This window comes from Wolffia australiana, chromosome 2, assembly GCF_029677425.1.
Source record: "Wolffia australiana isolate 7733 chromosome 2, ASM2967742v1".
Classification (NCBI taxonomy): Eukaryota; Viridiplantae; Streptophyta; class Magnoliopsida; order Alismatales; family Araceae; genus Wolffia; species Wolffia australiana.
The window spans coordinates 15,973,073-15,991,911 of record NC_135836.1 but is presented as its reverse complement, the minus strand read 5'-3'; the positions used below and the strand labels follow the sequence as shown (position 1 = coordinate 15,991,911).

General features: G+C 44.3%; 1 protein-coding gene across 3 annotated transcripts in view; it reads right to left on the bottom strand.

Moving 5' to 3' along the window:
* Positions 1–1,698: 1,698 nt before the first annotated feature.
* LOC144716987 (uncharacterized) overlaps positions 1,699–18,839 on the bottom strand; it is a 55,415-nt gene continuing 38,274 nt past the window's right edge. For 2 of the 3 annotated variants that reach the window (XM_078592287.1, XM_078592289.1), the window contains 17 exons: positions 17,774–17,857; positions 13,568–13,636; positions 13,416–13,492; positions 5,566–5,635; positions 5,019–5,168; positions 4,732–4,797; positions 4,477–4,621; positions 4,323–4,387; positions 4,198–4,263; positions 3,697–3,790; positions 3,098–3,134; positions 2,936–2,993; positions 2,574–2,684; positions 2,354–2,421; positions 2,131–2,197; positions 1,966–2,034; positions 1,699–1,874 (listed from right to left, as the gene is read on the bottom strand). In XM_078592287.1, coding sequence (XP_078448413.1) covers positions 1,791–1,874; positions 1,966–2,034; positions 2,131–2,197; positions 2,354–2,421; positions 2,574–2,684; positions 2,936–2,993; positions 3,098–3,134; positions 3,697–3,790; positions 4,198–4,263; positions 4,323–4,387; positions 4,477–4,621; positions 4,732–4,797; positions 5,019–5,168; positions 5,566–5,635; positions 13,416–13,492; positions 13,568–13,636; positions 17,774–17,857 — 1,380 coding nt within the window. In that variant the 3' untranslated portion in view covers positions 1,699–1,790. Of the gene's footprint in view, positions 1,875–1,965; positions 2,035–2,130; positions 2,198–2,353; positions 2,422–2,573; positions 2,685–2,935; positions 2,994–3,097; positions 3,211–3,696; positions 3,791–4,197; positions 4,264–4,322; positions 4,388–4,476; positions 4,622–4,731; positions 4,798–5,018; positions 5,169–5,565; positions 5,636–13,415; positions 13,493–13,567; positions 13,637–17,773; positions 17,858–18,839 lie in introns of those variants that run through there. The other variant, XM_078592288.1, reaches the window with a different exon arrangement.

Here is an 18,839-nt window from a genome sequence, read left to right as displayed (position 1 = left end):
CTCTTCCTTCTCCCATCGAGGTGAACCATCGGCTCTCTTTGGGGGATCACGAGGAGGCTGTTGATCAAGGACGACATCAACACTTGGTCGGGAAGTTGCTCTATCTCACTCATACTCGTCCTGACATTACTTATGATGTTGGCGTCTTAAGCCAATTTATACATTCTCCGAAGGCCTGTCATATGCATGCTGTGAACCGTGTACTTCGCTATCTCAAAGGCACCGTTGGTCTCGGTCTTCAATTCAAGCGTAAAGGTGACCTTTAGTTAGATGTCTATACTGATGCGGATTATGCTGGCTCTCATGTTGACCGCCGCTCCACCACGAGTTACTGCACCTTCCTTGGGGGGAATATTATCACATGATGGAGCAAGAAACAACCTGTTGTCTCTCGTTCCAGTGCTGAAGCCGAGTTTTGTGCTCTAGCACAAGCCATCTGCGAGGCATTATGGGTCACCAATCTCCTCACAAAGTTGAAGCTGTCGTGTGATCAATCTACTCAACTATTTTGTGATAACAAGTCGGCTATCAGCATCGCACATGATCCGGTACAACATGATCGTACTAAACATTTCGAAGTGGATCGTCACTTCATCAAAGAGAAGCTTGAGTCCCGACAATTTTGCATATCATATGTTCCCTCCGCCAAGCAGAGAGCTGATATCTTTACCAAAGGCCTGTCCGCTCTGCGTTACCAAGAATTGTGCAGCAAACTGAGAATGGATGATATCCACTCGCCAGTTTGAGGGGGACTATTGAATATGTTGTTTTTCCTTTCCTTATGTACCCCTGCTTCACTCTCTCTCTCTCTCTCCTACTCTCTATATGTATTCCTGTTGTGGAACCTAAAACCTGATGAGAGTATTTTAGTTTCCTCTTTACTCATCCTTCTTTTTGGGTTTCTTTAGATGCTAATACTAAATTAAAAATGCTGTAATCATCAATTGATTATATATTTTAGGTACCACTTCACAGTTTCCCCTCAATTGTCTCATTTGAATTTGTATCTCTCTCATATTCGCTTCAATCTCTTTAAAGAATTTTATTTCCAGCTAGAATTTGTCTAACTTAAGAAAATCAAGAGTCTGATTCAAATTTTTATACTAAACGTGTCATTCTTTGGTGGATAATTCCGCTCTTTGTCGTTAGAAATATCATTGAAGGTTTAGATATCATAAGTATAGAGAGCATAACCAAATCTCAGTCAAGGCATCATAAAACTTATAATCTTCCATAAGATTGTTAATTTACTGATATTTGCCCACATATATGTACATGAACTGCATAATCACAACATCGAACTTTTTTCAAAATTCCCAGCGCTTATCAAATCACTTAGTGATACAAGGTGCTGTCATCACAAACAAGCAGGTAATCAACAAAATAAATCTTTATTGGACACTACAAAAAAATGTTTTCTTTCGTCTTTGCCTCTTATCTCTTGTTATCTGTCTGTCTCATGCTTTTCTAAGTTCATCGATTAGGCATTCGAATTTTAGCAGAGTCTGGTTTATTTGCCGCAGGAGGAGATTCTAGCACCAGTACATAATATTATTATCATGGCACGCGTATCAAAGGCACGCTCTTCAGGCCACATCATGCATAAGATTTGTTTCTTATCCGACCCATCGTGGATTTGATATCACGAAGACATTTAGATAAAACCTAAATGGAACAACCATCACTCATTTTCAAATAGGCATGACAATGAAAGATATGTATACATTGAAAGAATTTATATATTGAGATAACTGTTATTAAAGAACATATGATAACATTATTATCTGGGATCAGTTTGGGGGTTCTTGGTTGTCTTGTGTAGTGCTCTCCTGAATGAGATACTTTGAAGGGGGGCCACAGATGCTCAATAGTACCTACAAGTTGGTGGCAGATGGCCCAGTGTACAAGAGATTATTTCACAGATCAGGAAGCCAGAAGGTCGACTGATGAGTACAAACAACTTACCGGGAGGAACACCAACCCATGCAAGGATCCTATGAGAACCAGAGCAAGATAAATTTGGAAATAATATACCTGTGTCCACAGATTAAAAAATTATATAAGACATCAGGCATGTCTGGGAGGATAAAAAGATATGGATAAAGGGTAAGAGTCATTGTGTATACACACCACAAAGATCTTAGATCTTGCAAAACTAAGAACAATGACACCCACCAGCTTGGTCATAGTGATCCCGCTGCATAAGGGATATATGAGCATATTATTCATGTTGTATAATACAAAGGCGCTAAATATGTTTTAAGAGAACAGAATTAGCCAAAGAAAATTTAATAGAATTAAATTTTTCCTCAGAAAATAATTACAATTCCAAGTACAAAAAGTTCAAGTTCACCTGAAGACAGAAGCACCCATGGTCCAGATAGCTTCCCGTGCACGTTGAACACGGTCTCCCCTGCTAATCTGCCAAAAGAAGATCAGGATTAATTGATGGCAGCTCTTCATAAAATGAACATCTTTTAAATAAATAAAATCGGTCCATCAATCCACTAAATCCATTTTTGAACGTGTAATCAAAATCTGTAGCACACACTGAATCATACAATAGAACTAACCGAAAATGCATGTGTTATATGCACACAGAACTCCACGGCAATCCCAATGGACATGACAAGGTTAACGACAGAGATAGCGTTCAACTGGATATTCAAAATCCCCATCGTACCCTGCAAGAAATAACTCCATAACAATTGAAGATTTAAGACGAAAAAAAGCAATAATGCACGGAAAAAAGAATCAAAGTGATGAGGAATTTGGACTTGTTTCCCTGAGGAGTGCCAAGGGAATACCAATTTCATCAACATATAATTTAGGCATATATTTAATCCAGTGCTAAGATCACCTTTCACCGAAGGAAAAATTTCCCTTAGCATTCTTTCTTACAACAACAGATTTCGGAAGAATGAATCAAAATTACCATTAAGTTGACGATGATCATTCCCAGAACAAGCAGGATAATGGCTGACATCCATAAGCTTCAAGAAAAAACAAATAGAAAGAAAATGCGTAAGAATGTATATGTGTTTAGAGACAGCTGTTGGTAATAATATGAGGGGTCACGGAAGGAAAGAGTTGCCACCTGCCGGTGATAACCAAGCAAACGACAAAAACAGCACCTGTTGATTTGTAAATGACGTATCAATTCTTTACAGATATAAGAGTTCATGCATCATAACGGCATTGAAAATAGTTCTGTAAGAAAATGAACATATAAATGCTCACAAATATCGCAAAGTTAAGGGCCGTAAAACAACATAATACATAAATTTCAGAAAAACCTTTTGAAAGATCCAGAAAAAAATTAAATATTTATTCTACACCTTTATCGTTTCTTCATGTGATAACTCCCTGACCTTCCTCTTCCATATTGGAAAAACTTTCTCGAAGGTTATATTACTATTTCATTTATTTGGAGCATCTTTCAAGTCTACCTTCAATTACTGACCTTAATTCATTCAAGACATCCCAACTGACCCCTGATACACCGACAAGAAATCACTCAGACTCGTTCACCATTAACAATTAACAATTGGATACAAAAAAATCAAAACCAGTAACAAACTAGATTCGTTCACTAATCTTTAATACACATTTATGTAAACATAAATATTACGGTTAATGTTATATAGCTGCACTGATAACTGAAAAATTTCAAGTATAAGCCTAAGGAATCCAAACCAAGGCCAACGGAGATTTGAATGGCTGCAGTCTTCCAAATTTCCAAGTATTGCTCAAAGAATATATAGAAAACTGAATATGGAAATATTTCAATCTGCACGAGAATAGCCACATCAGTTTGCACCCAATAATCCTTCAGATACAAGGAAAGCGATCAAAAAAATATTTTCCTATACTCCAGGAGTTCTCTTAAAAAAACCATGAATGATGATATTTTTTTATGAATGTCAAAAAAACATCAATTTATAAATTTATATTTATGATCTTGAATACAATTTTAATATCAATATTAAATAAATTAACAGGAAAATATTCGATAATAAGCTTTAAGAGAGAGTTTAACAAATGAAACAACTGAATTGTTCAAATAAGCGAAAATTTATGATCAACTTAAGTCATCTAAAAAAAATCCCAGGTGAAAATATCCTATATGTTAAGCTGGCTGCCCATTGTCTGCTTCAGCGTGCATTAAAACAAAAAAAGATATTAAACACTCACTACCTTCAGGGAGTTAGAAAGTCTTGTGCTGAAATCCTTTGCTTCCCTCATAGAATTCACATAGTCAATCTGCAAACACGTGGTTACGTCATTACTGCCAGAAATTAACTAATAAAAATTCATTTTACCTGTTTATTCAGAGGAGTATGATAAGTGCGGAAAGCTGATGCCCGAATTGATCCATTCTCGTATCCTGATTTGGCCAAAATGTTCAAATCGATTTAATTCTATTCAGCACGCATAAAATGGGAAAAATTTGAGCTTAAGTGAAAGAAGAATGACCATTCAAATCGATGCTGGTAGTGTAGGCTCCATGGCCACCCTTGGCACAACTAGCGGACGGTAGTGCATTGAGAAACCATGGAAGCTTTTCCTTGAATTGTACTGTGGATGGGCGACTGTTTTTCAGATCAGAGTGATGAAAACACTGAAACAATGGAAAGCCATAAAAGCATTCAGCAAACCAATGTGCATCTTTTGGATATTTATCTGTATAATAAAAAGGATAGAGTCCAAGTACAAGACAAAGAACGATACCGTGGTACAGTCTTTGCATATGCCTTCGAGGTTACATGAACTTCTATCCCCAGAACAACAAGGCGGCTGAAAAAATATACAGTTTTCAGTAAAAAGGGGAGTCAACAGGGAAAAAACTCAGGCTACAGCCAAGCGGGGGGTTTTGGAGAAAGAGGTAAGGATACAATCATGTCATGAATGATGGATATTATCTTATGATGTTTGTTATTATCACCATTGTTAGTTAATACCCTCATGCTTTTACATAAAATAAGAAGTTGAAGGTAAATGCATTCAAGTATGATAACCTGATCAACAGGAGGACAATAACTCCCATTTGTAAACTTGCGGCAGCAACCAAAAGCTTCAGGCGATATCCAAACAAGGAAGTCATCCAGCCATGATGCAGCTGGCTTAGCGATGTAAGTTGACTCTGGTGAGAGTGATGCTCTGGATATCTGTGAGAAAGAAGTAGAAACAAGCTCCACACCTAAACAACTTCAATAATTATAAACAATAATCTCAAAGTAGCCATTCATGTTCTGAAGTTGGCAAGTTGCCGTGTAAAAGTGTGAGGAAGCCAAACCAAGAGAAGATTTGCTGGTGGATCCGTCCACGAGTTGAATGAGCAGAGCAAAAAACAGAAGTATGAAAAAATTCTCCTATTCGAATTAGGGTTCCATGAATACGGAATACAAAGAATGAAGAAACAGATGAAGTGGTAAATAGGCCAAGTTCAATATATAAAAGTGACCAATTTCAACACAATCAAATGAATGGGAAAACTTTCATTGACTGAGTGCAACACGTTTTTTACTTTCATTCTCTCCATTTTGACAATGGAATAGAAGTTACCTCATTCAAAAGTGATCCAGGATTGCACTGGCTAATGGAACAAAGAAGGTTTGTATTGTTTGACTCCAAGCTGCAAGTTGGGCAAACAAATGTCGAGATGTTATGACAAAAATTCTTATTATTGATTGTCGAAATAAATTGGTGAATTAGTAGTAAAAAATTGGTAAATTTTTCCAGTGATATCAGATGTCTGCCTCAAAATTTTCTGGTCTAAGTAAAGAAATTGATGCGGTACTTCTATGGCATTTTAGCCTATTATAGATAACATTCCATTTATGGTTAAAAATACATATGTGCTTGTAAAGTTAAAGAAAATATCTGATGCAAAACAGTTTTTTTGTTTGAATTATTATCTGTACTAACTTATATTGGGCTCAATGGTCCTTGCTATTTCTCTTTTCTCTTTCTCTAATAATATAAGTTTCTTTTTGAGGGCCCCACCTACATGGCTCTTCTGTAGCCTGCAGTGGGCATCATCCACGATATGCACCTCATGCCATTTATTGGGTGCCCAGAACACCATCCATTCCAGGCCATGATTTTACTGCTTCCCTGGCAGCATTTGGGGAGTTATCACTGAAAACATTGGCCTCTTATGAAATCACTCATCTTATGATATGATCTCTCATCCCTCATTTGGGGTATTCACATAATTTTTCCCCTCTAGGAGGAACTCTCATCATTTTACCTTTCTGAATGTCCCCTTAAAATTGGGCCCATCTCCATTCAAAAGATCAGCCAAGAAGCACATCAAAGTTGGTTCCTATATCTCTGTCCAGGCCTTGTTCTTCCCGCCGGTATCCGTCTTCTAGCAATTTATTTGCTCTGATATGCACTGCCTCTCGTCTCAGCGTGTGGAAAGATTTAAAAGAACTCCTTTACTGTCGAAAGATCTAAAATCCTAGAATACAGAAAGGGAAGAGAGGATAGATAGAGGTGACCCCCCTAAATTCCCCTCAGGGAGAATCCTATATTTTTAAATGGGGAAGTCACCCCGAATAAAACACTAAAGAGAAAAATCTACTAGCCGAGCTACTCCCAAACATTAAATTGCTAAAGCTCTCACCTCTACATGCATACAGTAAATCTCGTTTACCTTGTCGACTCTGAGACATTTTTCCAAGTCCCGAAAGTCAAGTGACATAAAGCCTGTAACAGATTTTAAATAATGAAAACTGCAGGTGCCCTTGGCCAGGCTGCCTCGAGGATTGCTTCACTTGTTGTGCCCTTGGCCAGGCGGCCTCGAGGATCACTTCACTTGTTGAAACTCCAAAACTCAGAACTTCAGTAATTTAAGAAACAGAGGAACTCGGGTACCCTCGGCACAGTGGACTTTACCAGCTATCTATCCATTTGCTCTGATATCCACTGTCTCAGTGATATTACCACGAGACATTCATTCCTTTCCCTCTCTCTCTCTGTCACTTTGGATTGATCCTCAATCAAGGGTTATGTTCATTTTTACTTTTATTTTGAAGAATATGTTCATTTTTATTAGACTTAAGGTGCATTGCCAGTCTGCCACTCTGCAAGTATATTGTTCACAGTTTGCGTCTCTGGGAGAACATTGACCAAACTACGACCAGTAGTTGCTAAGAATTTTTCTGATGTGTGGCCTGTTGCAGAGGGTCCTCTGCTGTGCGGCCTGGCTTACTAGTGCAAAGACATAGTGGAGCACCCACAACCTGTTCAACGAATTGGCTGTTCGAGACTGTTTGTGCACCCAACGCCTGTTCAACATGTTGCTTCTGTGTGAACAACCTGTTTGACAGATTTTCTGGTAAACAGATTATCTTTTACATCCATGTCACTATTTTCATTCTTATCCAAACCTTTTATAGTGGAAACCATGCATTAGGTATAGGAATCTACCAAGCATTAGGTATAGGAATCTACCAAACAGTCAGCACTAAAGATAGTCCTCCTATTGCATACCTCATCAAATCATTATAACCTCAAGCATAAGGGGTTTATGTTAGTGATAGACTATCCCTCATGGGCTAATGGGCCCTATTCTATAAGCCCATTAGCCCTATTATCCTCTCTCCCTCTTAGGGTACATATACCCTTACATGTACTCTGTTCAAGTTATGTCATTATCTTCTTCTTCTCTTCCCCAACATGGTATCAGAGCTCCAGAGCTCCTTCCCTAGGGTTTGACATCGCCCACCTACAGCCGCCGCGCACGCACAGCAGCCGCAGCCCGCAGCCGCCGCGCACGCACAGCAGCCGCAGCCCGCAGCCGCCGCGCACGCACAGCAGCCGCAGCCCGCAGCCGCCGCGCACGCACAGCAGCCGCAGCCCGCAGCCGCCGCGCACGCACAGCAGCCGCAGCCCGCAGCCGCCGCGCACGCACAGCAGCCGCAGCCGCAGCCGCCCGCCGCGCACAGCAGCCGCAGCCCGCCACGCCGCCGCTGCGCACAGCAGCCGCGCACCGTAGCAGCGCCGTAACAGCACCATGCCGTTCACCGAGACCGACTTCCTAGAGAAGCCACTGTCCTACAAGGTGGCTCATCCGCGTCCGTCGGTCCCCGAGACGACACTCTTACGGGGCCCGAATCTACTCCCGTGGATGCGCTTCGTCGAGACCACCTTGAAGGCGCGCCAGCTCTTCAAGCATTGCACTGAAGACCCCCTTACCATCGACCACCCACATTATGCAGCGTGGGACGTTGAGGACCAGTTCATCCTCGGCTGGATGTATGCGTACACCCTGGCTCCAGATTTCCGCGACCGTCTTCCGCATCAGAAAACGGTGAAAGGCTTCTGGGATCAGGTGCGCTCTTTCTGTGGCCGGGAAAGCGACTGGTGGCGTCTTTATTCCCTTGCAAGTCAGACCAGCAATCTCCGTCAGGGGTCGTTGACGATCTCTGAATATGCACTTGCCCACAAGAAGATGTGGGATGAAGTGGATTACTACCTACCGCCCGACGATCCGACGTCCAAGACGTTCCAGAATGTGCTTCTTCTGCGGATCATGGGCTTCCTCAATGGCCTGAACCGCGAGTATGATGACGTACGTCGTCGTGCCTTGCACCGCAAGGAAGGTCCTCCTGCCCTCGAGGAGTTGGTGAAGGAGCTTCAAGAAGAGGAAAGCCACTTCCTCCTCCATGGGACTCCCTCCTCCGGCCCCCCGGGTGAGTCGACCGCACTACTTTCTGCCCTCCCTTCAGGCGGCAAGGCACCGTCGATCCTCCCTACGCCCACCTCCGCTGCTCCTCCAGCTGGGATGACAATTTGCTCGTATTGCGGCAAACTGGGCCACGGGAAGAACAAGTGCAAGAAGCGCTTGAATGACTGGCGAAAGAAGAAAGAGGCCGCAGAAGGCAAGGCCATGGTGGCCCATTCTGATTCCTCCTCCGCCAGCCCCTCCGCAGTGACTATGGACCAGCTTCAGGCAGATTTGGCCCACCTCCGTGACCAGATGGCTGCCCTGCAGAATATGTCCACGGCCTACTTCGGCGGCTTTGGTGCGTCTTCCCTTCCTTCATCTTCAGATGCATGGTACTGTGGCCATACGGCCTTCCACTCACCTGTCGTCTCCGATACGACTTGGGTCCTTGATTCGGGGGCTACCGAACACATGACCCCGAGCAATGCCCGGTTTGTATCATATGAGCGGCATCGTGGTGGCCGCACTGTCCTCACGGCCGGGGGTGGACGTCTCCGTGTGGCCGGAATCGGGGCAGTCTATGTGGACGGCCTCGGTGTGGTCCACAACGTTCTCCATGTCCCTGACCTGCGGGCTGTGCTTATGTCTCCGCAGCGCTTAGTTGATGTTATTTCCTGCTCCTTCCACCTAAAACCTGACGGCATGTTTCTGTCTGACAAGGTGGGCCGGACTACACCGATTAGGCGGGAGAACGGACTGCTGATGCTGGACGATGGAGGCCGCTCCCAGTGCTTCATGGTGCACCGGACTCTTCTCTCGGTGGCTGAGCAGCGTCGGGGACGCCTTCTGATGGAGCATCAGCGACTTGGACACCCACCTTTCTCCACTTTACAGCGTATTTTTCCCTCGTTGTGTTTGGGCGTGGACCTTAAGACTATGCTTTGTGAACCTTGTCAGTTAGCCAAGCACCGCAGATCCTCCTTTACTTCATCCTCGTCTCACACATCGACCCCGCTGTTCCGAGTCCACAGTGATGTTTGGGGGCCGGCACCGCAGATCAGTCTGAAAGGGCACCGCTGCTTTCTACTCTTTGTGGACGAAGCTACCCGCTATACGTGGGTCTACCTCCTGACTGCGAAGTCGGAGGTTGCGCAGAATGTTCGACACTTTTGCGCCATGGTACAGACACAGTTTGGTCGAGGCATCCAGCGTTTTCGTTCCGACAATGCTCAGGACTTCTTCAACGCTGACCTCGCCTCCTTCTTTGCCGACCGGGGCATCCTCCACGAGTCCTCTTGTGTGGCCACGCTCGAGCAGAATGGCATGGCTGAACGTCGCATCGGCTATGTTACCTCGACGGCGCGGACATTGCTGTTGGACTCCAAGGCGCCGGGGCATTATTGGGGAGAGGCGGTTTTGACGAGTACTCACCTCGTTAACCGTATCCCCACCCCACTCCTGGAGTTCTCCAGCCCCTTGGACCGGATGACTGTGGCATTCCCGAATGCTTCTTTGCAGACGGGACTCTTGCCTCGTATCTTCGGCTGCACCACCTACGTCCATGATACTTCTCCCACACGCACGAAGTTTGATGCACGCGCACTCCGGTGTGTGTTTGTGGGTTACTCTTCCCTCCAAAAAGGGTACCAGTGCTATCATCCGCCTTCTCGGCGGTTCTTCATCTCGGCAAACGTCACCTTTGCCGAGCATGAACTCTATTTTGGGGACTACTCTACCTCATCACGCCTTCCGCTGGATGAGGCTCCCTCGGCCCCCCCCTTGGGGCCCAGTCCCATCGTGGAGTCCACCACTCCCACTCTACCCTCCTCACTTCCGGATCTTTCTCCCCTTGATTCCTCTTCCTCACTTCCTCCTGCGGGGTCCTTGGACGTGTCCTCTACCTCTTCTTCCTTACCTGCCCTTCCCCTTTCGGCAGCTCTCCCTCTCCCATTGGTCTCCGTTCCTCCTTCCGGCCCCCCATCCTTGTCAAACCCCGGTGCGTCACCCTCCTCCTCTCTCGGTGACCAACCCTCGTCACCCCCCCCTCCCGGTCTACCCTCGCCCTCCGGTGAGTCTCCTACGACTCCCGGTGTGTCGTCTACTGCTCCTCCCGGGGAGTCCCCCATTGCTTCCGCTCCTTCTCCTGTCGATGGTGACGATCAGTTGGGGTGGCCTATTGCTCTACGGAAAAGGGTCCGTCAGTGCACTAAGGCCCCCCTCTACCCTCTCTCTCATTACCTCTCCTTTGACCGGCTGAGTCCTCCCTACCGGTTGTTCCTCACCCGCATCGAGTCGGATCCCGTTCCTCGACGCTTAGCCGATGCTATCGCTTCTCCCCATTGGAAAACGGCGATGGACGAGGAGATGCAGTCTCTCCTCAAGAACCACACGTGGGACGTCGTTCCACTACCTCCGGGCAAGAGGGTAGTGGACTGCAAGTGGATTCATGCCAAGAAGCATCATGCGGACGGTACTCTCGAACGCCTCAAGTCTCGGCTTGTGGCTCGGGGGTTCACTCAGTCCTATGGCGTGGACTACTTCGAGACGTTCTCTCCCGTGGCGAAGATGGAGACTGTCCGGCTTCTTCTGGCGCTTGCAGCGCACTTCCACTGGGCCATCCGCCAGTTCGACGTCAAGAACGCCTTCTTGCACGGCGACTTGACGGAGGAGGTGTACATGCAGCAACCCCCGGGCTACTCACTCGGCCCCCCCGGTCACGTGTGTCGACTGCGGAAGTCCCTCTATGGCCTCAAGCAGTCCCCGCGCATGTGGTTTGGGAGGTTCTCCTCTATTATGAAGACCGAAGGGTACACTCAGAGCAATGGAGATGCCTCTCTCTTCTTCCGTCACCGCCCGAACGGTGTCTCCATTCTTGCCGTGTACGTCGACGACATCCTTATCACGGGATCTGATGCTGCCGAAGCTGTCCGCCTCAGTACTGCCTTGGCTAAGGAGTTTGAGATCAAGGCCCTAGGCCTTCTTCGCTACTTCCTTGGTCTTGAGGTAGCCTACTCCCCCCGTGGGATCTTCGTCTCGCAGCAGAAATATGCTGTCGACTTACTGGCACTGACAGGGATGACCGATTGTGCGCTGGTGAGCACTCCCATTGATCCCAACGTGAAGTTGGGCAAAGGGGAGGATTCGCCGCTGACGAATTCCCACCGGTATCAGCAGCTGGTGGGGAAGCTCCTCTACTTGACGCACACTCGGCCCGACATCGCCTTCGCCGTCAACCTGCTCAGTCAGTTTATGCACTCCCCACGGGAGATTCACCATCAGGCCGCCCACCGGGTCCTTGCGTACCTGAAGGGCTGCCCCGGAAAGGGCCTGCTCTTCCCTCGCAGCACTGACCAGACAGTGAAAGTCTACACTGATGCTGACTTTGCCGGCTCCGTTGTGGATCATCGGTCTACCACGGGCTACTGCACGTTTGTTTTTGGCAGTCTCGTCAGCTGGAAAAGTAGCAAGCAGGACAAAGTCTCCCGCTCTAGCGCCGAAGCTGAGTACCGCGCACTCGCCGATGGGGCCTCTGAGGGCCAGTGGATTTACAGCATCCTTCACGATCTTCGCGTGGAGTATGCTGGCCCGATTCACTTCTTCTGCGACAACAAGTCGACGATCGCGTTGGCCAAGAACCCTGGGCAACAGGGCCGCATCAAGCACATGGAGCGCAACCGCTACTTCTTCAAGGAGCGAGTTGACGAAGGGATCTTTGACCTGGACTTTGTTGCATCCGCCGACCAGGCAGCGGACGTCCTTACCAAGGGACTCTCCCGCCCTCTTCTTCAACGTGCCGTCTCCAAGCTCGGTATGGAAGATATCCATACTTCGCTTGCGGGGGGGTGTTAGTGATAGACTATCCCTCATGGGCTAATGGGCCCTATTCTATAAGCCCATTAGCCCTATTATCCTCTCTCCCTCTTAGGGTACATATACCCTTACATGTACTCTGTTCAAGTTATGTCATTATCTTCTTCTTCTCTTCCCCAACAGTTTATGATGCCCATCAGATCCATTTTATGTCCGGAAGGCCTACAAGCAAATCCGGGAGGGTCGAGATGAGGATAAGAAGCTACTGCATGCGTGCAGATTCATATGGCGGCAGAAACTCCCCCTGAAGTGAGGATTTTTGGCTGGCTGTTGGCAAGGTAAAAGTTAGTGACAAGAGCATTCTATGGAAGGTTACACCCACACACATCGGTCCACTGTCCGCTATGCTCAATGGGGAAAGAAGACTGCAATCATTTATTTTTTGAATGCTCGTTTGTACGCACAATCTGGGCCACTCAGGAGCTATCAATGGTGAAGGTGACCTCTGATGAGGCGTTTTGGCCCTCAGCCCAGAGGTACAGGGGCATAGGAAATGAAGGTAGTCAAGAAATGGTGGTGCAATCTGCCTACACAGAAATGAGGTGTTGTTCCGGGGAAGAATGACCTCCACAGATGGAGCTATACATGAAGTGGAAGGGCTCAAGGCGGCGTGATTTCCGCGGGTGGTGAGAGAAGTGGGGAGGGCCTGACATTGGTCGGTTACTCAAGAAGGGACTGGTGGGATGGTCACCGATTGATCAGGTGATCGTCTCTTTTATGAATTTAACCCTTAAATTCATCAGCTCACATTTTATTACCTAAGATGTGTTAAAATTAGTGGAGATTAATCAAAATTAATAAGATGGCTACAATAAATAAGTTGATTGACAAAATCAATCAATCTATAACAATTTCATCTCGTTAATACCTGTAATTATAGTCTTTTACAACAAAATATAAAGGCGGTCCCACTCTGAGGTATTTAGCTAGATCACTGAAATAATCCTGCACAAAAATATGTATATAGTTAAAAATTTTGGACGAAAATATACTTCACAAAATAAATAAATATACTTATACCTGAAGATAAGAATCCTTTGGGAGTACGATCTGCTGCTCTAAACCAGGTTGGATCCGAGTGCAAAGAGCCTGCAACAAGCAAAAGAGAAACTGAAGGAATTCGATCTTCTTGTGATGAAACCTGCCTGATCTCTCAGTTTATGGCAGTAGAAGGAAAAAATATTCTAACTAAAATTCGTAGGTTTCATGCTAAAACACATTAAATAAATAAATCCAATTTTCAGGTACCTAACATGCATAACAATAATAAAATAAATAAGAAGATAATATAAGGGACAACGAAAATACATGAGGTAATAAACATATCTTAAAGGTCCTTGTATTGAAATGCCCACTCGAGCTTTGTGGAGGTTCTCAGCTTGTCAATCAGGTAACTAATAATGGGTCCATGGAGCCCTTAAGTGTAGATATAAGCACACTACTCTGCCAGAATAGAGAGGGAACATAATATGATATGATCCAACAGCGGGTTTACGTTCGGAGGAACGCCCGAGCCGGCCCCATTACGAAAGATCAGGCCCAACCCGTATCAATTCCTATTTAAAGGCCTCGTCCGAGGCAACCAAGGCAGGAAATCACACAGTAAGCTTCCCCTCTCTCCCATCTCGTCCCTGACGCGGGAATGTATCATAATAACACCAATGACCTTCTCCTTAAATGTCAGTGAATTTTCCACCGGTTTGGAGAAATCATAATGCACCAGATTATGTGCTATGTCAATTGTCCATTTTTTTGCCGCAATATGGCAGGATAGGGTATATATAAGGGATCTTGATCTCATTAAGAATGTATTTTATTATCCATTCACCTTAGCCTTGAGCCGTTACACAGAAATATCTTTTTGTGCTAGAAGAGGATAGGACTGTCTGCTTATTTCTCCACCATGAGGAGAATGGAGGGCCGACAGTGCCGAGTGTTATCAAGAGCTGGCCAATTGGTATTACTGAGACTGGGCTGGCCAATCTGTCTTTCTTTTTTGAAGCTATCTACGGGGTTCGGACACCGCCTGGAGTTTTTGATGAGGCGCTTCTTCTGGAAATGCCCTGGGCAGGGGAAAAGCAGAGGACCGACTCTGGTATCAGGAGCCGATCAAGCTAGTAGAGCTGGGGTTCTTGCATCTTCCAGGCATGAGTACGGCATTGCTGACCAAATGGATGGGCAAGATTATGGGACCAGAGGAAGTCATGATCCCGAAGGTCTTGAGAGACAGTTACCGCCAAGATTTGAGTTGGGAGCAGCGGTCCAACCCAATCAGAGTGGCATCCCCATTCTGGATGGGCATGAGACAAAGCTTCCCACAAATTCAGCGATTTTTTGCGCCCCACCCATGGGGTACAGTGTTATGTTCCAACACAGGATAGACGACCGGCCAGCCAGAGCGGCAGCTTGCGAGAGGCTTTTCCCTGACTTTTTGGGCAAGCACGGAATCCCCAGGCCTCAGTGTGTGATTGTTAGGATGCCACATGGAACCCGATGGTGGAGGATTTATAGGACATGCAGTAATTGATCTTACATCTACGGCTCAAAAACAGAGCACGATATGGCGGGATGCGGAGTGGCATGCCATTTTTAGTTTTAGAGGCTTACAAAAGGATGAGAGGGGATGCAACTGAGGAAGAATTTATTATTACTACTTGTCACCGGTAAAAATCAGGATTTTTGGCTGGCTGATACTTAGATGAGGACTGATGACATGAGTCCTAATAAAGTGCCTACAACCAGATTCATCAGCCATATGCTCCATGTGTGAACAAGGAGAGGAAGACTGCTCACATCTGTTCTTCGACTGTCTGCTGGATGCGACATCCAACAAAGCATGTTGGAGCTCGCTCCAAGGAGGCCCGTGCAGACGACGATCAGTACTTTGGGTGATATGGCTGAGTGTGATGATATTGTGTGCAAGGGAAGGGTTGTTGTCGGAAACCAGCAACCAATGTGCTTCACTGGGAGATGTGGGATGAGATTGAGGCTTGAGACAGGCAACCGAGAGGGAGAATCAACAACATATAGAGGAAAAGAAAATCTCTTCATTTAATTCTCTAGGGAAACAACCTTCTTAATCATACACGTTCGGTTCAGATCTTAGATCCGAATTGGGCTTGTTACAATGGTCATACACAACGGGTACCTACATAATATAACTGAAAGAAGGGTTAAGAAAATAAAAACTCAAGATTCTAACAGTTGTCTCCATAGATTCTATTATGCATGATGTGGAGACTTGTGACTCCTGCTGGTTGGTCGGGGGGTGAAGGATAGTAAAGGGACAAAATGGGTCAGTCATGTACTCAGCATGTCCATATGTACAATTATACAAGGGTTGATCACCACTCTCAGGTGATCTTCCCTTTTCTTTTTTTTTAAAAAAGAAGAAAAATTTACACTAAAAAACGAGCTATACCCAGACGTAAACCTCAAATTAATAACGTGCCTTGCATAATCTCTATTAGTATGAACTGTTAGATACATATTAGTGTTGTGTCTGAGAAAAAGACAGGTTAATGGTATAATTCAGCACGAGGGAACCCTCACTTTAGCTTTATCATGACCTTTTAGAGAACCAGACCTGAATTGGTTGGGGTTGGCTCACAGCACATCCAATATCATGTCTGGTATCTGAGAGAGAGATGAGTTAGCCCACCAGTTGCCGATACTGACCTAAATCAATCATGGGTTGTTGCTAGCTCACATGCTCAGTTGCCTGCCTCTCGCAAATGCCAACAAAAGTAGGGGGATAAAAGAGAAAACACCATCCCTCAAATAGGACACTACAATCCAGAGTAAATATTTCAAATAACTGAACACCTCAATTTCAAATGATAGTGCCAGTTGTTTGGTATGATGAACATGCCTGATTTATCATTGCCAGTAATCTGATCTGCACTGCCCGTTCGAGTGGACTATGACTTGCAGTGAAGTAAAGGAATCCATGTCATATGAACCATATCCTCAACAGGGGCAATAAACCAGCAGGAGCCAATAGATGACAGTCCTATCAAGTTCCCACACAAATATAGAAACTAATCGTCATCTTTCACGAGCAGCAAATGATGAATCAGTCAATCAGGGTCCTTATCTGTGATTTTAGGAAAACATCTGTTTCTAACCCACATACACCTGGAGATTCCGAATGTTATGGGCTACCTTTGGCTTAAAAGAAATCATCAGTCCATTACAGGCTGATGTACTTTACTTGGCGATAATATTATCATTAAGCACACCAAGAAAGGAGCAGTTGGTGCTTGCTCCGTTTCAGAAGCAGAGTTTTGTGATCTTGCCAAGGGAGTGTATGAGGCTCTGTGGATCAATAACTTATAGATACCTTTGAAAATGCCTTGTACTTGTCCAGTTCAGCTATGCTATGGCAACAAGTCATCCATTGCGATTGCTCATGAACCAATGCAACATGCTAGCACCAAGCACATTCTAGTGTGTTTTCACTTCATCAAAGGAGAAGCTGGAAACTGATATCGTCACCAAGGGTTTGTCTGCTCTATGCATCCACGACCTCTGAAGCACATGAGCCCTGAATGGTATCTATGCTCCAACCTGAAAGGGAATGCTAGAGTGCTCATGAATTTTTTCTTCTATTTATTTCCCTTTTTCGGTTTATGGCCTATTGGCCCATTAACCCTTCTTCTCTTACCTTAAACACCCGTACTCAAAACCCTACATATTGAGTTTGCCATTCTTATTCCTCTTCGTCTATGGTCGATATATGTTTGAGATGATAAAAGTAACGAACTATTGCCTGAGGCCTTGATATCAGATCCATGTTGAACAGATATGAAAGTGAGTCATTATTTCTATTCCCTATTTCCTCTTTATCAAGAAGCAGTTTTCTCAACATGCTATAAGAGTCTTCCCTCTCATTCTTCTCTATGTAATTGGTGTGGGCAGATGATTTTGAAGTGCGAGCCCAAAGTGACCTTTTGCGAGGCCTAAGCAATCGATTAAGTTAAAGACTGATCAAGAATATTGGATTTAAGAATCAAACAATTATAAATGTATTAAAAACATTTAGGCACCAATATATTAAACGACTTTTTCTTCCTATGTAATAAAGAGCAAAATAACCATAGAACCCAAGAAGAGTTAAATTTTTGCACCTAAATTCTTAAAAGCTAAATTATGAGGTATCGGGAAGTTAATTTTATGGGATTAGATAATTCCAAAACTGAGGGCAAAATGATTCAGGAAACTTACAATGCTTGCTAATGTAAAACCAATGAAGACTCCAAGCAATACAACTTTGACAATCAGATGACTCAGAAGAACGGAATAAACTTCCTAGGATAAAAAGAAAAAAGTAAATATTTGAGACATTTTCTTATTGAGCTTACGAGAAAAGAGCAGTTGAAAGCCTCTAGACAAAGTATGTTATGCCATATCACTCTGAAACTTCAGCATCCCAAACTATACTACGTCATTCTTTCCCATTTCAATATCCAGCGTACTGTGGAATTGTGTTCACTTTTTTAATGAAGTTTTCAGTAAAACCATTTATGTATAGAAAGATTATCATATTGAACTTAGTACAGTGGAGCAGAAAAACTTTAAAGACAGTAGACTATATTACTTCATTCTGAAACCTTGTCATCCTTAGTTGTATTATGTCATTCTTTCCCATTCCACTATCGATTACATTTATAACCAAAAAATGTTTTTACAATAAGGGGTACTGAGAATTCTTCCAGAAATACAATTCCCAATAATTCATCTTATGATGTCGCATGTGACACTCCCTTCTACACAGAATTTCTGGAATTCTACCCGATAGAACAAGGCCTTGTCTCATTATGTATTATTTATTTTCTTGAAACAAACCTCATTCAGTATAAATGTCATCCACGTAATTTTTTTAAAAGCCATGTCTCACAACAGAGGGTAATTACTTCCTCTTTCTTGTGTCCTATTCTGTCTCATTGGACAGTTATCATAACCTGAAAAATAAGGTATTTCCTTGTAAAATAAATATGTCACCAAGAAGGCATTAGCCTATTAAATGAAGCCCCCCTTCTTGACATATTAATCTATGTGCATGAGATGTTAATGAAGCCTCCTATAGTTTTAATAAGCTTTGGCTATGGCAGTTCAAGTGGTATTCTTCAACTATTTCACTACTTAATTCAAAATTTATTTTCTTTGCCACGTTCCCATTTCAAAAAACAGATTATACATTTTCCCAGTCCTTTACTTCCCATCTACATCATTCTTCGACATTGGATTTGGACGTTATTTATTTGATTTTGAAAATTTTTAATATGTGAGC